We start from the raw sequence: 22,851 nt of genomic DNA, 5'->3' as shown, positions 1-22,851 counted from the left end.
GCCTTCCCCAAACCTGTTGCCACAAAGTTGGAAACACAGAATGGTCTAGAATGTTATTGTATGCTATGGAGTTAAGGTGCCTAGCCTGAACCATGAAAAACAGCCCCATTTCTGTGTTTCCAGTCATGTGAAATCCATATATTAGGGCCTCATGAATTTATTTCAACTGACTGATTTCCTTATGAACTTTAACTCAGTAAAATCTTTGAAATTGTTGCATTTTTATATTTTTGTTCTGTGTTCTCTCTCGTTTTAAGACGCCGACTTATTCAAGGGTTTTTACTATTTTGTAGAATAATAGTGTAGACATCAATATTATTAAATGACACAAATGTAGTATATGACAAACAAATCTAAATATATGAGATTCTTCAAAGTAGCCGCTTTGCACTCTCTTGGCATTCAATTAACAGGTGTGCCTTCTTAAAGTTAATTTCTCTCCTTAATGCGTTTGCCAATCAGTTGTGTTGTGACAAGGTAGGGGAGTATACAGAAGATAGCCCTATTTGGTAAAAGACCAAGTCCATATTATGTCAAGAACAGCTCAAATAAGCAAAGAGAAACAATAGTCAATTTTTTAAAGACATGAAGGTCAGTAAATCATTTTTTTTCAAGTTCAGTCACAAAAACCATCAAGGACTATGAGGCGGGAGGGGCGGCAGGTAGCTTAGTGGTTAGAGTGTTGGACTAGTAACCAGAAGGTTGCAAGATCAAATCCCGAGCTGACAAGGTAAAAATCTGTCGCTATTCCCCTGAACGAGGCAGTTAATCCACTGTTCCTAGGCCGTCATTGTAAATAAGATTTTGTTCTTAACTGACTTGCCTAGTTAAATAAAGGTAAAATGAAACTGGCTCATGAGGACCGCCACAGGAAAGGAAGACCCAGAGTTACCTTTGCAGAGGATAAATTCATTAGTGTTACCTGCCTCAGAAATTGCAGTCCAAATAAATGCTTCAGAGTTAAAGTAACAAACACATCTCAACATCAACTGTTCAGAGGAGACTGCGTGAATCAGGCCTTCATGTTTGAATTGCTGCAAAGAAACCACTACTAAAGGACAGCAATAAGAAGAGACTTGCTTGGGCCAAGAAACACAAACAGTGGACATTAGACCGGTGGAAATGTATCATTTTGGTCTGATTAGTCCAAATAGGAGATTTTTGGTTCCAACCGCTGTGTCTTTGTGAGAACGGATGATCTCCGCATGTGTATATCCCACCGTAAAGCATGGAGGAGGCGGTGTGGGGGTGCTTTTCTGGTGACACTGTCTGTGATTGATTTATTTAGAAGTCAAGGCGCTACCACAGCATTCTGCAGCGATACGCCATCCCATCTGGTTTGCGCTTAGTGGGACTATCATTTGTTTTCAACAGGACAATGACCCAACACACCTCCAGGCTGTGTAAGGGCTATTTGACCGAAGAGAGTGATGGGGTGCTGCATCAGATGACTTGGCCTCCACAATCCCCTGACCTCATCCAAATTGAGATGGTTTGGGATGAGTTGGACCGCAGAGTGCAGGAAAAGCAGCCAACAAGTGCTCAGCTTATGTGGGAACTCCTTCAAGATTGTTGGAAAGGCATTCCAGATGAAGCTGGTTGAGAGAATGCCGAGTGTGCAAAGCTGTCATGAAGGCGAAGGGTGGCTATTTGAAGGATCTCAAATAAACAAATCAAAATATTTGATAACAGTTTTTGATTCTGTGTTATTTAATAGTTTTGATGTCTATTATTCAACAATGTAGAAAATAGTACAAATAAAGAAACCCTTGAATGAGTAGGTGTTCTAAAACTTTTTACACTGCGTATACAAAACATTTAAGGATACCTGCTCTTTCCATGACATTGACTGACCAGGTGAACCCAGGTGAGAGCTATGATCTGTTATTGATGTCACTTGTTAAATCCACTTCAATTAGTGCAGATGAATGGGAGACAGGTTAAAGAAGGATTTTTAAGCCTTTAGACATGGATTGTGTATGTGTGCCATTCAGAGGGTGAATGGGCAAGAAAAAAATGTAAGTGCCATTGAACAGGGCATGGTAGTAGGTGGCAGGCGCACCGGTTTTTGTCAAGAACTGCAACGCTGCTTTTTTAAAATGTTATTTACGATCAACCGTTTCCTGTGTGTGTCACCACCTAAAGGACATGCAGCCAACTTGACACAACTGGGGGATTCATTGGATTCAGCATGGGCCAGCGTCCATGTAGTGTGCAACTCCAGTATTAGGAAGGTGTTCCTAATGTTTGGTGTACATGGGGCTCTGTATGGTTTTGGTTTTCAATGCAATATGGATAACCGGCTCCAACAACTTCTGTATGAGGGCTTAGTTATAAGTGAACCCTTGTTTTGTTGGTGACAACAGAACCAAGTCATCTGTGCAATGTAAGTAAGCACTTCATTTCTGTGTCATGTAGGGTGAGGCCAGAGACTTTTTGTGGCAACACTAATGAATTTATATAAATATTAACCGATGTTAGGACATATGGCTGTAATATACAGTACATAGACCTACATAATAATTGGAAATGCAGCATAACAAACTTACTTATTTACAGATGCATTCTGTACAGTTTATTCAATTTTCTTAGTGGCTTTGTGCGTCATTACAAATTAGTCCAAGAAGCAAAACAAGAAATGGTTACCAAGACCAACCCCCCCCCTTAGTTACACAAAAAGTATTTCACCATCACAGCCAGGATAGTAATAACAAACCACCATCTCTCTTGGTAAACCCCAGGTGACACGTCAGCACTATTTCCTGTTATAAAAAAATGTGAAAAGACAGTCAGATTCGCTTTGCAACTCATTATCGACGTAGGCCTGCCTCTCTTTCTTCCTCTTTCACTTAATATATAAACTACCTACAACCTACCTTCTCATTTTCACTATACAACAAATGCCCTGCCGTATAAATAATTATATTTCCTTGTCCTTTGTAAGTTACCTGAGATAAATGTGATGTTTCTCCTGATCTCCTGTCCCACTTCCTCGTTCTTTAAGACAAACGTCAGGGTCTTATTGACCGCTCCTTGCAGGGATACTGTGCTCGAAACCGTGTATAGGCCCCGTGTGTCCTGGGAGAGGTGTGTGACTGTGTCGTCGGTGACGTCCTCGCCACTGACAGTCAGCCACTGCACTGAGGGTCGGGGGTACCCCTCGGTGGTCAAGAGTAGCTCCACACCACAGGCAGACGTTGAGAACTTCAGGCGAGGCTCGTGGTAGAACGCTATACAGAACAATGATAGAATTGGATGTTAAAGTAGTATCGTGACTAACTGTATGCTTTCTGCAGAAGTGTAGTTGCTAAGAATATGAAGGGGAGCATAACTGTGTAATAACCCCAATTAACTTCATTGGAGACAAATGGCTGTTAAATCAACAACATTTTCCACTGAATCACATGTTTGTAAAGAGTGCAAAATAATGAGTCATGCATACATGTATATAACTTATGCAAGGTGTTTGATTGTTTCTCAGCAAATTACAAATTGCTTCCAAAAAGCAGAAATAAAGATGTGGGTGTTACCTGCTAATTTAAGGGATACAGATGTCCTCTTTGGGCCCATTTCTGTGTGCACAGTGCAGGTATAGTTTCCCTCGTCTTCCAGGGTGGCGCGTTCCAGCCTGAGAGAAGCATCCCCCTTCTGTATATCAGAGTGGTGCAGACTGGTTCTGTTGACATAGCGACTGCTCTGGTCGTTCAGGTGGTCCTGACCATAGTAGAAACTGTGGACCACCTCCTTGTCTAACATCCATTCAATCTGGCAACGCGTTTGATCCCATTGTTTGTCCACAGGGAAGCTGCAGTCTAGGACTATATGTTGCCCCAGGATGGCAAGCTGCGTCTCACTGGGAACAGTGGTCTCAAACTCAGCTACGAAGACAGAAAAATATAGGTTTTATAGAACCTCATTCTCATGAAAGGCATTATCCACTGAGTCAAAGCTGTTCTGTGAAAGATTTACATTTTTGTCATTTAGCAGACGCTCTTATCCAGAGTGACTTACAGGAGCAATTAGGGTTAAGTGCCTTGCTCAAGGGCACACCGGCAGATTTTTCACCAAGTCGGCTTGGGGATTCTAACCAGCGATCTTTCAGTTACTGTCCCAACGCTCTTAACCAGTAGGGTGGGTACCTGCCACTCCAGATTTAGGAGGTGGTTCAGGAAGTGTGCAGTTCCATTTCTTACTTCTGGAGTTTTAGAAATAGTCAGTTGAGTTTTGTACAGTACAACCATACTGTACATACGGTGCCATTTTTGCTAATCTAACCATCTAAAATGTCAAAGAAACTTGCATCCAGTACCTTTTGAAAATGGACAAATAGGACAGAGTTTGGATATAGGGATATGTCCAAACATTCTTATCCAAAATGGCCAATTCATTACTGTGTTGAATGTGTCTCGAAACAGCTTTTGTTATTTTCAAACAAACCTTTGACCTTGCAAATAATTGACCACATAAAACTTGATGTTCTCATCTGCATATTTAGTAATACATTTTTTTTTATAATCACTGTCTATATTATTGGTAAGATTATATTAATTGAAGATGATAACTGAATTGTTAGACTTACTTAAGTGGGATAACTTGAAGACCAGAAATGAAACAACAAAAGTGAGACAGGATTTCCAGTTCATAGCCATGTTCCATGAGTGGACTGCAATCATTCAGCAAATCACATGGAAGTCCTTCAATGAAGTTCAGCTGCAGACTCTGGGCGCTCATGTCTTAGAACTAAATGTAGACTTTTTTCCCCCCTTTTTATATTTGTTTCTCAGTCTTACTCCGCCCACTCGGTCTCCGCTTACTACATTAAGCATTCCTGTCATCAGTTCCCTGCCAGAGTGACTCATTTTGACTATACAAAGAAATTGGTCTCTGTCATTCCTCCAAGGGCATAGCAATTGTTCTACTGTCACCCACATGACTAACATACATGTACAATTGTTTTGTTGAATGTCTTTTGGCTGTTTGACCATTCTTGATACACACAGGAAACTGTTGAGCGTGAAAAACCCAGCATCATTGCAGTTATTGACACAAACCGGGGCGTCTGGCACCTAGTACTATACCCCATTCAAAGGCACTTACATCTTTTGACTTGCCCATCAACCCTATGAATTGCGCACACATTCTCAATTGTCTCAAGGCTTAAATATCCTTCTTTAACCTGTCTTTTCCTCTTCATCTAGTGTGTTGAAGTGGGTTTAACAAGTGACATAAGTGATCATAGCTTTCACCTGGTCAGTCTGTCATTGAAAGAGCAGATGTTCTTAATGTTTTGTACACTGGGTGTATGCTGAACCATCATTATCCATGTCTGGACAGTGGACACTTTTTTTGTTGTTGTTTTTAACTCTGACACTCAAGTAGGAATTGGGTACACAAAGAAAGCATCAAGATATACATCCTGAAAAAGATGAGGCTGTCAGAACACTGGGATTTTGTGTCTGAGAAGTTCAGATGCAGCCAATGCTTTTTCAATGCGAGTCATTTCAAACCAAACTTTATTGGTAACGTGCAGATGTTATTGCAGGTGTAGTGAAATGCTTGTGTTTCTAGCTCCAACAGTTATTGCCGGATGAATGACGACGGTTAATGATTGTCCGACAAACGCACACAGTTCCTGAAAAATTGTTGACTCAAGTACTTTTGATGGACAGAAATGGACAATGATTGGTGTGTATAGTCTAAAGGAACAAACGTGGGAGAGCTGGCGTGTGTGTGTGTGTCATATGTTGTTGATAGCATTTCCCGGCGGTGGATTAACTGTAATTTCTAATTTTGTATAACTGTCTCTCTCTCAGATGTGATCAAGCTGCAGTTGGTGGAGGCGGGCCTGGTGGAGTGTCTGTTAGATGTGGTGACTCACACCGTGGATGGGGAGAGGGATGAGGATGTGGCCCAGCTCAAGACTGCCTCCGATCTGATGGTGCTGCTGCTTCTGGGAGGTACTACACACACACATCGCGATTTCCGTTAGCCAGCAATTGCCGGCTTTTGGCCCAAAAATAATATGAAAAGCTGATTTAAAAAAAAAAAATAATAATAATTTTAATTAAATTAATTTTTTTTTTTTAAATAAAAATTACCGGGAGAAAGAAAAATGCATTGCAAAATAATGCTTTTTATTAATTGATGGAAATACCAATCGATGGAAATGAATTTGACCGTCATGCTTATCGGTCTATAGGTTCAATTGCATAATTTTGTGTCATTTAAATTGGCCTGTGTGTATTTCCGTTAGTTGTGTTGGATAAATAAGATAAACGATGACTATCTTACGCGCACAGCATACTATTTTGAGCGGGATTTCTCCTGCTGCTCCTCAGGTGATTGTTGCTGGAGTAAAACATGCTTTATAAACATACACCAAGTCCCTTTTCACCCTTCATTGACCCCAACATATAAACAAATAAACGTCCTCTCACTGTCAACTGCGTTTATTTTCAGCAAACTTAACATGTGTAAATGTTTGTATGAACATAAGATTCAACAACTGAGACATAAACTGGACAAGTTCCACAGACATGTGACTAACAGAAATTGAATAATGTGTCCCTGAACCAAGGGGGGGGGGGGGTCAAAATCAAAAGTAACAGTCTATCTGGTGTGGCCAACAGCTGCATTAAGTACTGCAGTGCATCTCCTCCTCATGGACTGCACTAGATTTGCCAGTTCTTGCTGTGAGATGTTACCCCACTCTTCCATCAAGGCACCTGCAAGTTCCCGGACATTTCTGGGGGGAATGGCCCTATCCCTCACTCTCCAATCCAATAGGTCCCAGACGTGCTCCATGGGATTGAGATCCGGGCTCTTCGCTGGCCATGACAGAACATTGACATTCCTGTCTTGCAGAAATCACACACACAACGAGCAATATGGCTGGTGGCGTTGTCATGCTAGAGGGCCATGTCAGGATGAGCCTGCAGGAAGGGTACCTCATGAGGGAGGAGGATGTCTTCCCTGTAACACACAGCGTTGAGATTGCCTGCAATGACAACAGGCTCTGTCCGATGATGCTGTGACACACCGCCCCAGACCATGACGGACCCTCCACCTCCAAATCGATCCCGCTCCAGAGTACAGGCCTCGGTGTAACGCTCATTCCTTCGATGTTAAACGCGAATCCGACCATCACCCCTGGTGAGACAAAACCGTGACTCGTCAGTGAAGAGCACTTTTTGCCGGTTGTGTCTGGTCCAGCGACGGTGGGTATGCCCATAGTCAACGTTGTTGCCGGTGATGTCTGGTGAGGACCTGCCTTACAACAGGTCTACAAGCACTCAGTCCAGACGCTCTCAGCCAATTGTGGACAGTCTGAGCACTGATGGAGGGATTGTGCGTTCCTGATGTAACTCGGGCAGTTGTTGTTGCCATCCTGTACCTGTCCCGCAGGTGTGATGTTCGGATGTACCGATCCTATGCAGGTGTTGTTACACGTGGTCTGCTACTGCCAGTACGGACATTACAATTTATTGCCCTGGCCACATCTGCAGTCCTCATGCCTCCTTGCAGCATGCCTAAGGCACATTCACGCAGATGAGCAGGGAACCTGGGCATCTTTCTTTTGGTGTTTTTCAGAGTCAGTAGAAAGGCCTCTTTTAGTGTCCTAAGTTTTCATAACTGACCTTAATTGTCTACCTTCTGTAAGCAGTTAGTGTCTTAACGACCATTCCGCAGGTGCATCTTCATTGTTTATGGTTCATTGAACAAGCATGGGAAACAGTGTTTAAACCCTTTACAATGAAGATCTGTGAAGTTATTTGGATTTTTACAAATTATCTTGGAAAGACAGGGTCCTGAAAAAGGGACGTTTCTTTTTTTGCTGACTTTACATTCCTTTTACATGGAAAGTAATCAATAAGTTCTAGTATGGTCACATGAAGTATATGTCGAGCTAGAATCCAACACCATTCAAGTGCAGGCAGCAGGCTATTAGTGCATCACCAAACACTTTACAATGTGAGCTGGAGGCAGTATGCATTTTGAAAACTTACTTAATTGGATGAATCCTGACGTTGTTATGGGGCATGTCTAAATGGTAAGATTGGTAGATGGTAGACATGCCTCATAAAATAAAACATTCAGGATTCAAACAATTAAGTATGTTTTCAAAGACTTCATAGGCGACTGGTGAGTTTCAAGTTTGTGGAAGCTTACAATTGATCCTACCATTTTCAGCCGTTCTGCATGCCAGTTCTGATTTTAATATGCACATTTTTGTGGAACAGTTTCATTTCGATAATAATGTTTTGGTTTCTAAAAAATCATTGCCATGTGGTTAATCATAAAAATCGGAATTTAAAATGATAAAAGTTGAGTCAATAATTGCAAGATCGCCAGCTTCTTCCGTTCTGGAGAGAGACTCTCCTGTATCGTCGCCACACCCTCCCCCATCTTGTCTCAACATTTTTAAATTCTACTCCACACATTTTAGATGCTTTTCACTGACAGCCGCAACTCAATAATCAGCTAGTCCTATTGCCACGCGCGCAGCCCAAATACTGGTCTTCTCAAATAGGCATAGATAGGCCTACGAGCTTGTGAAACAGTCTACAGCTAATGATCCTCCGTGGCTAAGTCATGCTTTCTGGTGAGGTATTTTGAATGATTTTATTTTTCTGTGTAGACAAGCATGCGGAATGTGTATTTATTGGGGCGTGCTTCTAGGCTATATACGGTAAATAGGAGAATGACGTTTCGCACATGGCTAATAGGAGAGAGAAGAAAGAAGACTCTATGCTGGTGATGATTTATTCCCACTAGGCCCATAGAATAGGAAACAAAGTGAATTGTGTTATGCTTACTGGATGAAGTTGGACAAGCATTCAGACAAGCCTTCCTGATTGAACCTTCGTTAACTACATTTTGGGCGTGCAGAGCAGCACCAGATTTAAAAACGTCGTACCTTTTTTTTTGTAGTTAAATAAATCAAACGTGGTAACTATAGTATCCGTTAATAGCGTTTGAAAAAGTGAATCCATTCTTCTCTAATTAAAAATCTCTCCCCATCTTCCAAATCACGCTCGTAAAATCAGTAGCCTATGCTTCGGAGGGAGTAGAGGCAGGTAGCATACAAACGTGCGCGCGACACACACTGGCAAAGATTTACAGCTGGCAGACAAACTGGAATACGTTAATGAGTGACAGTGAGGGCCTTGCCTAGGTGCTTTGTTGTGATGTTTTGTGGGGCCTATTTTTTTTATTTTTTATTTTATTGTATTTTTTTTTTTTTAATGCCCGGAATGTATGCTTATAAAATAACGGTTCTGTTCCGGAACAGTATAGATCATTTTCGTTCCCGTTTCTGTTCCTCAAAACATAAACATAGTATTCTACTTGCCTTCCAATCTTCCCTCACCACTTTGTTATAATGAAGCCAAGAAGTAGGACATTTATCCTGTAACATTTTCTTCCAAAACATGTATGCTTATTTGTGTGTGGTTTTTTTTTTTTTTGTTTAGTAAATAACTGCTGTGACATTTTGATGGCCTCTTTCCCCTCTGATGCAGTAGAAAGGTGTTTGTGTTGACAGCCTCTCCACATCTCTCTCTCTCCCTTCAGATGAGTCCATGCAGAAGCTGTTTGAAGCGGGCAAGGGCAGCGTGTTCGAGAGGGTCCTTTCCTGGGTACCATCCCACAACCACCAGCTGCAGTTGGCAGGGGCACTGGCCATCGCCAACTTTGCCCGCAACGGTAAAGAGATTACTGCACACATTGTCCATAGTAACAACTCAGTGGGCAAACCTGGTTGAAATTAAGTCATTGAAATTTTGAAAGTACATCGTTACCATGTTGAAATTACGTCGTTGAAATTACATTATGTTGAAATGACGTCGTTGCAATGTTGAACTGAAATAATTCAACCAGTTTTGCCTGCTGGGATAGGGAACCAACAAAATGGGTTATTCAGGATAAAACTGCCTTGACCTGCCTCGATATTGACTAATCTCATCACTCAAACTGGAAACATATCATGTAGAACAGATACACTTCTCTCTCTAGTAGTAAGCACCACAACACCAGTTGATCAATCAATCAAATGTATTTATAAAGCCCTTTTTACATCAGCAGATGTCACAAAGTGCTATACAGAAATCCAGCCTAAAACCCCAAACAGCAAGCAATGCAATAATAGAAGCACGGTGGCTAGGAAAAACTCCCTAGAAAGGCAGGAACCTGGAGAGGAACCAGGCTCTGAGGGGTGGCCAGTCCTCTTCTGACTGTGCCGGGTGGGGATTATAAGAGTACGTGGCCATTTAAGACCAGATTGTTCTTCAAAATGTTCAAACCTTCATAGATGACCAGCAGAGTCAAATAATAATAATCACAGTGGTTGTAGAGGGTGCAACCGGTCAGTACCTCCAGGAGTAAATGTCAGTTGGCGTTACATAGCCAAGCATTGAGTTTGAGACAGCAGGTGCGGTAGAGAGTTGAAAACAGCAGGTCCAGGACAAGGTTGCACGTCCAGTGACCAGGTCAGGATTCCTTAGCCACAGGCAGACCAGTTGAAACTGGAGCAGCAGCATGACGAGGTGGACTGGGGACAGCCAGTCTTACTCAGGTCTTCAGGAGGGGAGGGGAGAGGGAGGGAGAACTTAAATTCACACAGGACACCAGATATATGACTGACCCCAGCCCCCCGGCACATACACTACTGCAGCATAGATACTGGAGGCGGGTGGGTTGGAGGACACTGAGGATATAACCCCACACACTTTGCCAAAGCACAGCCCCCACACCACTAGAGGAATATCTTCAACCACCAACTTACTACCCTGAGACGAGGCTGAGTATAGCCCACAAAGATCTCCTCCTCCCGCACAAGCCTGAGGGGGTGCAAACCGGACAGGAAGATCAAGTCAAATTGTATTTGTCACATGTGCTAAATACAACAGGTGTAGACCTTACAGTGAAATACTTACTCCCCCCCCACTGTAAGTATTTGAGCCTTCCCTGTAGCTCAGTTGGTAGAGCATGGTGTTTGCAACACCAGGGTTGTGGGTTCGATTCCCACGGGGGGCCAGCACAGAAAAAAAAAAATGTATGATATGTATGAAATTGTATGAAATGTATGCATTCACTACTGTAAGTCGCTCTGGATAAGAGCGTCTGCTAAATGACGTAAATGTAATCCCCTGCTGATTTTGTACGTTTGCCCACTTACAAAGAAATGATCAGTCTATAATTTTAATAGTAGGTTTATTTGAACAGTGAGAGACAGAATAACAACAAAAAAATCCTGAAAAACGCATGTCAAAAATGTTAGAAAATGATTTGCATTTTAATGAGGGAAATAAGTATTTGACCCCTCTGCAAAACATGACTTAGTACTTGGTGGCAAAACCCTTGTTGGCAATCACAGAGGTCAGACGTTTCTTGTAGTTGGCCACCAGGTTTGCACACATCTCAGGAGGGATTTTGTCCCACTCCTCTTTGCAGATCTTCTCCAAGTCATTAAGGTTTCAAGGCTGACGTTTGGCAACTTGAACCTTCAGCTGCCTCCACAGATTTTCTATGGGATTAAGGTCTGGAGACTGGCTAGGCCACTCCTGGACCTTAATGTGCTTCTTCTTGAGCCACTCCTTTGTTGCCTTGGCCGTGTGTTTTGGGTCATTGTCATGCTGGAATACCCATCCACGACCCATTTTCAATGCCCTGGCTGAGGGAAGGAGGTTCTCACCCAAGATTTGACGGTACATGGCCCCGTCCATCGTCCCTTTGATGCGGTGAAGTTGTCCTGTCCCCTTAGCAGAAAAACACCCCCAAAAGCATAATGTTTCCACCTCCATGTTTGACGGTGGAGATGGTGTTCTTGGGGTCATAGGCAGCATTCCTCCTCCTCCAAACACGTTGAGTTGATGTCAAAGAGCTCCATTTTGGTCTCATCTGACCACAACACTTTCACCAGTTGTCCTCTGAGTCATTCAGATGTTCATTGGAAAACTTCAGACGGGCATGTATATGTATTCTTGAGCAGGGGGACCTTGCGGGCGCTGCAGGATTTCAGTCCTTCACGGCGTAGTGTGTTACCAATTGTTTTCTTGGTGACTATGGTCCCAGCTGCCTTGAGATCATTGACAAGATCCTCCCGCGTAGTTCTGGACTGATTCCTCACCGCTCTCATGATCATTGCAACTCCACGAGGTGAGATCTTGCATGGAGCCCCAGGCCGAGGGATATTGACAGTTCTTTTGTGTTTCTTCCATTTGCGAATAATCGCACCAAATGTTGTCACCTTCTCACCAAGCTGCTTGGCGATGGTCTTGTAGCCCATTCCAGCCATCTACAATCTTGTCCCTGACATCCTTGGAGAGCTCTTTGGTCTTGGCCATGGTGGAGAGTTTGGAATCTGATTGATTGATTGCTACTGTGAACAGGTGTCTTTTATACAGGTAACAAGCTGAGATTAGGAGCACTCCCTTTAAGAGTGTGCTCCTAATCTCAGCTCGTTACCTGTATAAAAGACACCTGGGAGCCAGAAATCTTTCTGATTGAGAGGGGGTCAAATACTTATTTCCCTCATTAAAATGCAAATCAATTTATAACATTTTTGACATGTGTTAAAGTGACTATGCATAGTGACTATGCATAGTTAAAGTGACTATGCATAGATAATAAACAGAGTAGCAGCAGTGTAAAAGAGGGGTCTGATTAGCCCTTTGATTAGCTCTTCAGGAGTCTTCCTCTGACACCGCCGGGTATAGAGGTCCTGGATGGCAGGAAGCTTGGCCCCAGTGATGTACTGGGCCGTACGCACTACCCTCTGTAGTGCCTTGCGGTCGGAGACCGAGCAGTTGCCATACCAGGCAGTGATGCAACCAGTCAGGATGCCCCCGATGGCGCAGCTGTAGAACCTTTTGAGGATCTGAGGACCCCTGCCAAATCTTTTCAGTCTCCTGAGGGGGAATTGGTTTTGTTGTGCCCTCTTCATGACTGTCTTGGTGTGTTTGGATCATGATAGTTTGTGGGGATGTGGACACCAAGGAACTTGAAGCTCTCAACGTGTTGCACTACAGCCCCATTGAGAATGGGGGCGTGCTCAAGCCTCCTTTTCCTGTAGTCCACAATCATCTCCTTTGTCCTGATCACGTTGATGGAGAGGTTGTTGTCCTGGCACCACACGACCATGGTCTCTGACCATCACGTTTGTGACTTAACCCACTCAAGTGACGCACCCTTCCTAGGGACAGCATGGAAGAGCACTAGTAAGCAAGTGACTCAGCCCCCGTAATAGGGTCAGAGGCAGAGAATCCCAGTGGAAAGAGGGGAGCCGGCCAGGCAGAGACAGCAAGGGCAGTTGTCGCTCCAGTGCCTTGCCGTTCACCTTCGCACCCCTGATCAGGGTGACTAAAATGACTCAAATATAACACTCAGATTCTAGAATCACAGTGCATTTGGAAAGTATTCAGACCCCTTGACATTTTCCACAATTTCTTAAGTTACAGCCTTATTCTAAAAAAAAAGTTACAAAAATTATAATTTTTTTTCAATCTACAGACAGTACCCCATAATCACAAAGCAAAAAACAGGTTTTTAGAATTTTTTTTGCAAATGTATACAAAAAATTAATAATCACATTTTACATAAGAATTCAGACCCTTTACTCAGTACTTTGTTGAATCACCTTTGGCAGTGATTACAGCCTTGAGTCTTCTTGGGTATGATGCTACAAGCTTGGCACACCTGTATTTGGGGAGTTTCTCCCATTCTTCTCTGCAGATCCTCTGAAGCTCTGTCAGGTTGGGTGGGGAGCGTCGCTGTACAGCTATTTTCAGGTCTCTCGATGTTTGATCGGGTTCAAGTCCGAGCTCTGGCTGGGCCACTCAAGGACATTCAGAGACTTGTCCCGAAGCCACTCCTGCATTGTCTTGGCTGTGTGCTTAGGGTTGTTGTCCTGTTGGAAGGTGAACCTTCACCCCAGTCTGAGGTCCTCGGCGCTCTGGAGCAGGTTTTCATCAGGGATCTCTCTCTACTTTGCTCCGTTCATCTTTGCCTCGATCCTGACCAGTCTCCCAGTCCCTGCCACTGAAAAACATTCCCACAGCATGATGCTGCCACCACCATACTTCACCGTAGGGATGGTGCCAGGTTTCCTACAGACGTGATGCTTGGCATTTAGGCCAAATAGTTCCATCAGACCAGAGAATCTTGTTTTCCATGGTCTGAGTCCTTTAGGTGCCATTTGTCAAACTCCAAGCGCGCTGTCATGTGCCCCGATTGCTCAGTTTGGCCAGGCGGCCAGCTCTAGAAAGAGTCTTGGTGGTTCCAAACTTCTTCCATTTAAGAATGATGGAGGCCACTGTGTTCTTGGGGACCTTCAATACTGCAGAAATGTTTTGGTAACCTTCCCCAGATCTGTTCCTCGACACAATCCTGTCTCGGAGCTCTACAGACTATTCTTTCGACCTCATGGGGCTTGAGTTTTGTTCTGACATGCACTGTCAACTGTGGGACCTTTATATAGACAGGTGTGTGCCTTTCCAAATCATGTCCAATCAATTGAATTTACCACAGGTGGACTCCAAGTTGTAGAAACATCTCAAGGATGATCAATGGAAGCAGGATGCACCTGAGCTCAATTTCAAGTTTTTTAATTATTTTTAATAATAAATCTAAAAACCTGTTTTTCTTAGTCATTATGGGGTATTGTTTGTAGATTGAGGATTTTTTTTTAATCAATCCATTTTAGAATAAGGCTGTAACAATGTGGGAAAGGGGAAGGTATGAATACTTTCCAAATGTACTGTATATAGAACAAACACGCTTCTCTGTCATGTGGAACAGGGAATCAACTTTTCCACGTCCCCCCCCACTTTCTTCCAGATTTTCTCTCTAGGTGAGTTCCCCCCCCCCTCCCCAATGAAAACACACTCCTTCAGAGTGACCTGAATACAAGTTCCAAGCATAAAAATAAGTCATTGCATACCGTTACTCTACTCTACACCAGCGTTTCAGAACACATATTTTCATCTGACTGAAATTTTAAAGCCAGGAAAATGTTGTTTATAAATGTGTGGGCTGTTATTACTATTCACCCCCCCCCCCCCCCCCCAGATGGTAACTGCATACACATGGTGGAATCGGGCATCGTTCAGAAGCTTCTGGAGCTGCTAGATCGCCACGTGGAGGAGGGTAACGTCACCGTGCAGCACGCCGCGCTCAGCGCCCTGCGCAACCTGGCCATTCCTGGTGAGACGCCCAAGGCGCTCCATGCATGATTGAGTATACTGTCAATGTTCTATATGATTCATAGGTTCAAGGAAAATCTTGAACATTCATTTCCTGTTAGAAGTGCTTCCCCTGTACGTCTTTGTAATCTGTGGGTGGGGGCAGGTCTTGGCAAATGCAACAACAAACAACTTCTAGTCAAAAGTGCTTCCCTGTACTTAAGTTCCTTCTTTGAGCCTTAGGTTAATATTGGTTGAATACATAGTTACTAAGTTAGTGTATCGTTTATTTTCATGGTGTACAACATTGTCAGCTAAGAGCTTAATTGCCATGTACAGTCCATACCTAAGGAAACAAAGCAGATTATACATGTCTTTGAGGAGGGAGCATATTTTGAAGCGCGAATAGTTTGGATTTATTTCTTTTACATGTTTAATCTTTTATTCCTAATCTTTCCCTAAGTGGTGAACAAGGCTAAAATGCTGTCAGCTGGTGTGTCAGATACAGTGTTGAAGTTCCTCCCGTCAGAGATGCCTCCTGTCCAGTTCAAACTGCTGGGGACATTACGCATGCTCATCGACACACAAGGTAGAGCATCTTTATAACACATTTAATACACTGTTAAGCAACTTCCTAATGATGCCCCTCGAGGTCTGTGCTTCGCGCTCTATTTAAATTGACCAGAATCAGCCATGTGTGAATGTTTCCACCCATTAACTCTGCAGAAAGATCTAAAGGAACATTTTCTGAAATGGAGGCTAGAATTTCTTTCCTAATGATGCTCTAAACTTGAATCTTTCCATACCTCACTCTTTGTCCTTAAATTGATCAGTATCAAATCCAGGTGCAAAGATTGTATTTATTCAGCGGAGTATTTTCGAGAGCCATGCGTCCTCCGAAACACGACCCTGCCAAGCCGCACTGGTTCTTGACACACTGCTCGCTTAACCCGGAAGCCAGCCGCACAAATATGTCGGAGGAAACACCGTACAACTGGCGACCGTGTCAGCGGAGCGCGATGGGACAAGGACATCCCGGCCGGCCAAACCCTCCCCTAACCCGGAAGACGCTGGGCCACTTGTGCGTCGCCTCTTGGGTCACCCGGTTGCGGCCGGCTGCGACACAGCCAGACATCGAACCCGGATCTGTAGTGATGCCTCAAGCACTGCGATGCACACACCTGTGCCACTTGGGAAGCCATTGATAGGAAAGTACAGTCTAAAAAAAAAAAAAGCCAAGAATGCGATGTGTTTTCTGCCAAACGTTTGAATCTTCATCAAATAGTGGTTGGGGAGGACCGGACAAGGCCAAGTGCAGTCCATTTGGATCCAAAGTGACATGGAGATCGATGGAGTCCATCTTTGATTGAGTCGCTATGGACCGGAGTGTCACAGTGAGATGTTGACAGGGTGTTAGAATAGCAGGCAACTCAAGGTGATAGGACATTAATACCTGCACGTCGTTACAATAAGGATTTTTATCTCTTCCTTCCTGGAGTTCAGAGATTCATTATAACAAATACTAGAAAGTACTCATTGTTACCAAGAATTGACTCATTTAAAATAATTTCAACAAGAAGTTACCAATTTTTAGGTCGAATCATTTCAAGAAACCAGTCATTTCAGTTTATATACCAGAGAGCTACTAATGGGGATGTAAAATAAAGTGTTAGCTGTTGTTTTCTCCCCAGCGGATGCGGCAGACCAGCTGGGGACCAATGCCAAGCTGGTGGAGCGTCTGGTAGAGTGGTGTGAGGCCAAGGACCATGCAGGAGTCATGGGAGAGTCCAACAGACTGCTCTCAGCTCTCATCCGCCACAGCAAATCAAAGGTTAGGGCCAGCTGCCATGGAAACACACACCATCTGTGACTGACTAGCTGGCTGGCTGTGACCACAGAATAAATTCTGGCCCATACTGGAACTGTTCAGATTAATTAAAGGGAACAACAGACTGTGATTCAATGTCTGACTCTTCCTGAAATACGTTCTTTCTTGTTGGTTCATGTCTAGACGTAACGTTGGCGGTTCTGCTACACTTTCCCTCCGGTCTCATCTCAAGAGAGAATGACTCAGGTGTAACTCAGACTGGGTTTTCTCCTTCTAATCTGTAGATTTGTGACCTCCACCCTATTTGCAGCTCTCTAGACAGAATAGCACCCCTGTGGCAGCGCTAGAGATGTCGTACCTACGCACCGTACACAAGTCTTGTATCATTTAGAGCAGGGGTGGACTGGCCTAGTGGTCTCTCCTCCTGGAAAGTCACTGGGTGTGCAGGTCTGTGCTCCCACCCTGCTCTAACTAACACACCTGATTTCAGCTAATCAGAGTCCTGATGAGCAGCGGGTTAGTAGAGGGTTTGTATGTTAGGGCAGGGCTGGAGCAAAACCCCGCGAGGTGGATAAGATATCCCCGATTTAGAATTGTGCCCCATTGAAATGTTTCTTTTTGTGGTTTTAGGACGTCGTAAAAACAGTCATCCAGGGGGCAGGTGTGAAGCACTTGGTAGTCATGGCGACGAGCGAACACATGATCATGCAGAACGAGGCGCTGGTGGCTCTGGGCCTCATCGCCGGGTTGGACCTGGGTAAGAGTCAGGGGTCACAGTCAGGTTCATGTCACAGTGCAGCCTAATTCTGACTACTGTGTTAGCCACATGGTTTTGTAAAGTCCAGATTGGTAGCACTTCCTTCGACTGTGCCTGGGTTGTGTTCAGTAGGGCATACTGTAGTAAAATGTTTAGAAATTGAGAAAAAAAGCAAAGTTTCTGTTTTACTCAGTTTAAAAATAATTTCCATTTTCCATGCTTACTGAACATGACCTGATGTATTGCATGGCTAGAATCAACTGCAAGTAGTTTGATGATGCATAGGGTGAGTTAGAACCATACAATGGAAAGCAATTTGGACCTAGTGAGACGCACTGTATAAATTAAATTCACTGTTGAAGCATTTGTAACGGGGTGCTCAGTAAACCCTTTTCTCAGAAGCAAAGCATTGACTCTGGTGGGGCATTGAAATGCATTAAAACAATTGGACAAATGAGTCTGTCACTTGTGTTTTTCATGGTTTCAGTGGAGGCTGAGAAGGACTTTGTCGGGGCAGGCCTGGTGCAGGTGCTCCACAAGCTGCTCTCAGACGAGAGGACCGCCCCAGAGATCAAATACAACTCCATGATCCTCATCTGTGCGGTCATGGGCTCAGGTAAAAGGGGCGGCCATTTTGAATCAGCCACTTAGACACAGCTTCTGCTCCAATATCCAAACTAAGGCATAGCAGAGTGGTATACTAGTATGGACATTGGGATGTAGCTCAATGCTCTGGTTTAGATTTGTGCTCTTCCTTTAAAGACTTCTGAATGAGACCTGTTATCTTTCCCTCCTCCAGAGCCTCTCCATAAAGAAGTGCAGGGCCTGGCCTTCATCGACGTGGTGTCCAAGCTGCGGTCGCACGAGAACAAAACGGTGTCCCACCAGGCGTCGCTCACAGAGCAGAGGCTAACGGCACAGAGCTAAAGGACTCTTAACGCCCACTATCCCCCCACTCCCCCCAATGCCTGGCTCATAGCCAATCCCTGCCCCCCTTCCCTCTCTCCAGAACCTCCCTCTGTGTGTCCGCTCATCACGTGCCAAGGTATCCTGTCCCTTTGTCCCTGTCAACAGCCAGCTGCTCCAGCTAAAACCTACCCCCTCTGCCTTACAGCCTGCCTTTAGCCTGCCTTCCCACACTACCGCCGCTCACGCATGCATACTCCTCCATAATAAAAACAAGACAGCCTTTTCTTTCTGCAATAGATAAACATACAAAGAGAAAACACTTTTTATGATGACCATAGCTGTGAAACCTGTTGGAAAAACAATACAAAAGAACAAAAAAACTGTGAGTTAGGTTGGTCTGAAAACAAACTAAGCAGCCATGCATCCATTCTGTGTCCCATGTTAGCTTGAGTTGAAGACGAACTGCATGTTTTAGTCCAGTTGATGGTGTATCCATGTTCATTTGGACCCTCGCATACCCAAAACCCCAGCCCTGGGCCGATCTTCCAGAGCTGAGTAGAGTTCAGTCATGTTGTACTTAAACTGGCGTTTGAAAGGAGTTGGCTTGATAATCCCCCCTCTCTTCATTTAACTTACTGTCCCCAACAACCTTACTGTTATATCAGGGGTATGTTTAGAATGGGGAAATGTTACAGAATTTTCAGATGTAAATATATTATGTAGAACAGATATGACCGTCTGTCAAGTAGAATAGGGAATCGTGTTAACTAAATGTGTTAGATTTCTATCTGCAATGTTGTAAACGTTTAACCCCAACTGAACATACCCTAGGCTATGACTCCACTAGCTCGTAATAATTCTCACCTGACATTGAGGAATCCTGTGTAGGTAACAAGTTAGAGCCCCCAGATGAACAGTCACTGGTCTCTGAGTACAGTGAAGCAGTCAGCCATACCAGGTGTGTAGTATATGTCTGTATGGATTATGCTGAGCCGGGTGCGCCAGGGAAGACCGATGGGGGGGTGTGTGTTCCAGGGCATCTTTTTTTGCATTTCAGAAGATTTCTATATCATATTAATGTGGTTCCTAAGTTATTTAACACTTCTCCAGGTGTTGTGAGATCTGATCGTTTATGTAACGCGACCGCAAAAGAGATGACCTGGAACGTCACCGTCGATTGGAATCTGGCTGCGTCGTTTCACATAGTCACTGTGGTCTCCTCCCCATAACCCTGTCAGAATGGGCCAGTCCGGACAGCCAGAGAAGATCCCCCGTCTACGTGTGGTACCTCTCTATGGTTTAACCCAGCCAGCGCTTTGTTTGCATGTGTGATGGTTTCTCTCCCACTCCAAGTATCGAGAACATGCCCATTCCAGCATGTTGGATACTGCGTTAGGCAACGTCTGGTGACATAGGCGTTTTTTTAAATATAAATTATTTGTTTACTAAATCGGTCTTGTTAAAAAAAAATTTTTTTTTTTGTCAGGTATGAATGGTAATTTCAGATTTGTAACTTTACAAAGACACAATCCAATCAAGACGTAACTACAAACTAACTGCGTTACGGTATAAACATAAATGTTTGTTGTAAATGTCATTGAGTTGTACATTTGGATTGTAACTCAAACGGATAATTAAAGATGATTGCTGGCGATAATGTATCTGTTGCTTCCAGAGTTTGTTCTACCTGTTGATATAGTAAGAGGGTGACGTCTGTTTCATAATATTCATAAGTCACTCTAATCATGTTTCATTCATTGTGTCAAACAGGGTTTCCTGAGTGCATTGGCAAGGGCTATGGTGTCACCTAGGCTACATTCCATTCCATATGGTTGTCCCCTCCCATCTATCCTTGTTCACTTCTCTTCATGGATCTGAGACAATTAGGTTAGGGGTAAGCAGAAGCCCCATCTCCAATAGAATGCAGCATCACATGCCTGGCTTTGAGGCGCTCTGATAGGCCTGGCAAACACACTACGACGTTTTGACAGTGGTGATGTAATGTCCATTGATCACACCTTTGTCACTGTTTCTGATTGGAATTCGTTCCATCTGACTGAGGGACTGGCCAATGCACCATTGACCAATACATGAATGCGTAATGGAGTCCGAGAGAAAGAGGATGCCAATTCACTTTCTGTCTTGTCGCTTTATTAATTATGAGTACTATTAACACTGTCAGCAGGTCAACAAAAAGGATTTATTTCATGGGAATGAAAGAAAAACAAAGGGCTCGATTCAATCCGTATCGCGGAAGTTCAGCGCGATTTGAAATTTAAAGGTAGTCAAATCAAACTTTGTCAAATACAACAAGTGTAGACTTTACCTTGAAATGCTTACTTACAAGCCCTTAACCAACAATGCAGTTCAAGAAGAAAATATTTACCAAGTAGGTAAAAATAAAAAGTAACACTAAGAATAACCAGGCTATATACAGGGGGCACCGGTACCGAGTCAGTGTGCAGGGGTACAGACTAGTTGAGGTAATCTGTACATGTAGGTGGGGGCAAAGTGACTATGTATAGGTAACAAACAAACGGCAAGTAGCAGCAGTGTACAAGAGGGGAGTGGGTATCAGTGTAAATTTTCCAGTGGCTATTTTTATGAATTGTTCAGCAATCTAATGGCTTGGGGGTAGAAGCTGTTGAGCCTATATGCAAAGTTAACCATGAGTGCAATCTCCGTGAACATGGGACATTAAGTGTCAATCGCGCTATAGCACTGAACTTCCGCGATACAGATTGAATCAAACCCTTCTTTTCTTGTTCTGAGGGCAGAACGGAGTGTAATTGGTTAAGTTATTTTAAAAGCCACTCCAGGAATCGAACCAAGGACCTAATGCATGGACACCCTCGTGTTACGACCTATGGTTAGACAAGAAATGTGAAAAGTGATTGGGTAACTTTAGAAAGTAAGTTCAAGGTTGGAAAACAAGACATGGGGATCCTAAACAGGGACCTTGTCTGGCAACCTGCATTTAACTCTCCTGCCACCTCCCTACAAGCATTTATTTAACTTGACTCACTGCTGTACACTCTACTCAGTGATCATTGAGCTAGAAAACTGAAAGCACACAGGGATTTGAGCCAGGAACCCTCAGCACAGCAACCCATGTGTTACGCCCTCCACCACCAACAAATGTCAGGAAGTGAGTTGGTTTTAATTCACTCACTGGTCATTGTAAGCGAACAAATCACATTCAGCCCTCAGAACAAGATTGAATATGAAGTGACAGGGATTCCTAAAGATTGACATCACTTAGAGGTATTGAAAACAGAAGACCACCATAGCAAGAAATGGACATGAAGTTTTATCCCTGTTTTTCAGTTCATTGAATGTATTGACAATTTTAATGTACAGTGTTGCAGAGATCAGACCTGGGTCAAACACATTGATACTTGGAAGTGTGCTTGATTTAGCTTGTCTGTTACAATAGAACCAATCCATTAGTCCCCCCAAAAGTGCAAACTCTTGCTAAATCAGGCCCACCTCAAGTATGTAACGTACCTGTATGTATTTCACCCAGGTAGAGATGCCATGAAATATAAGGAATGCCCATCTGTGCCACAAAAACGCTTGAGCCGACAAGGCTACTGCAGTTCAAAGCAAACGACTTGAGGGCTGAGACTACTACTGTACATTTGCATTCTAGCACCATTACTCTCTTCCCTAATGCCCAGTGTCGCCACAAATACAGCTACCATTTTACTGTTAAAAATACCTGTGTCAATAACAACTTCTGTACATCATGAATTTAAAGAAGAATCCATGCCATTGTGATGGGCATGCAGTGCATTTACAAACACCCCCCCCCCCTCCAAGTTAATTTTTTTGTCTTCATTATTTTCTGTACATTTCTACACAAAGTGTTTACCACATGGATGGAACCGCATGGAACAAAAGGGATGCAAAGCACAGGTAACTTTCCCCAGATTCCCAGGTTTTTCAGAAATCCTGATTGGAGGAATCTTCCAACCGGGATTTCTGGAAAACCTGGGAATTTCTGGAAAGTTACTGGAATTTTGCAACCTCAAACACATCTTTAAAAAGGGTCATCATGACAGAATATGGTGCAGGTGGTATCATTCCCAGTTCTAGCAGGCTTCTAGCATCTTCTGATGCTGAGACTGGCATAGCCGTGCTGAAGAGACCTTGGGACAAATGGAAATCGAGGTCAG

General features: G+C 43.6%; 3 protein-coding genes across 8 annotated transcripts in view; 1 reads left to right on the top strand and 2 right to left on the bottom strand.

Moving 5' to 3' along the window:
• Positions 1-20,334, top strand: part of LOC115198217 (rap1 GTPase-GDP dissociation stimulator 1) — a 55,059-nt gene extending 34,725 nt beyond the window's left edge. For all 6 annotated transcript variants that reach the window (XM_029759990.1, XM_029759991.1, XM_029759989.1 and 3 more), the window contains 8 exons: positions 5,814-5,957; positions 9,574-9,705; positions 15,067-15,201; positions 15,643-15,768; positions 16,871-17,010; positions 17,638-17,764; positions 18,252-18,380; positions 18,564-20,334. In XM_029759990.1, coding sequence (XP_029615850.1) covers positions 5,814-5,957; positions 9,574-9,705; positions 15,067-15,201; positions 15,643-15,768; positions 16,871-17,010; positions 17,638-17,764; positions 18,252-18,380; positions 18,564-18,691 — 1,061 coding nt within the window. In that variant the 3' untranslated portion in view covers positions 18,692-20,334. The remainder of the gene's footprint in view (positions 1-5,813; positions 5,958-9,573; positions 9,706-15,066; positions 15,202-15,642; positions 15,769-16,870; positions 17,011-17,637; positions 17,765-18,251; positions 18,381-18,563) is intronic.
• On the bottom strand, positions 2,546-4,736 carry LOC115198223 (CD276 antigen). Its single transcript, XM_029760002.1, has 4 exons — positions 4,580-4,736; positions 3,531-3,878; positions 2,949-3,230; positions 2,546-2,762 (listed from the first exon to the last, which is right to left on the bottom strand). The coding sequence occupies exons 1-4, from the start codon at positions 4,671-4,673 to the stop codon at positions 2,665-2,667; spliced, it is 822 nt and encodes a 273-aa protein (XP_029615862.1). The 5' UTR covers positions 4,674-4,736; the 3' UTR covers positions 2,546-2,664.
• A 1,629-nt stretch (positions 20,335-21,963) lies between the features above and the next one.
• Positions 21,964-22,851, bottom strand: part of LOC115198216 (tetraspanin-5-like) — a 31,092-nt gene continuing 30,204 nt past the window's right edge. Inside the window, exon 10 of the mRNA XM_029759987.1 lies at positions 21,964-22,824. The gene's annotated coding sequence lies outside the window, so the exon portion shown is untranslated. The remainder of the gene's footprint in view (positions 22,825-22,851) is intronic.

This window comes from Salmo trutta, chromosome 8 (genome assembly GCF_901001165.1).
Source record: "Salmo trutta chromosome 8, fSalTru1.1, whole genome shotgun sequence".
NCBI lineage: Eukaryota > Metazoa > Chordata > Actinopteri > Salmoniformes > Salmonidae > Salmo > Salmo trutta.
Note: the sequence above shows the minus strand (reverse complement) of the source record. Positions and strands in the feature narration are given on the sequence as shown.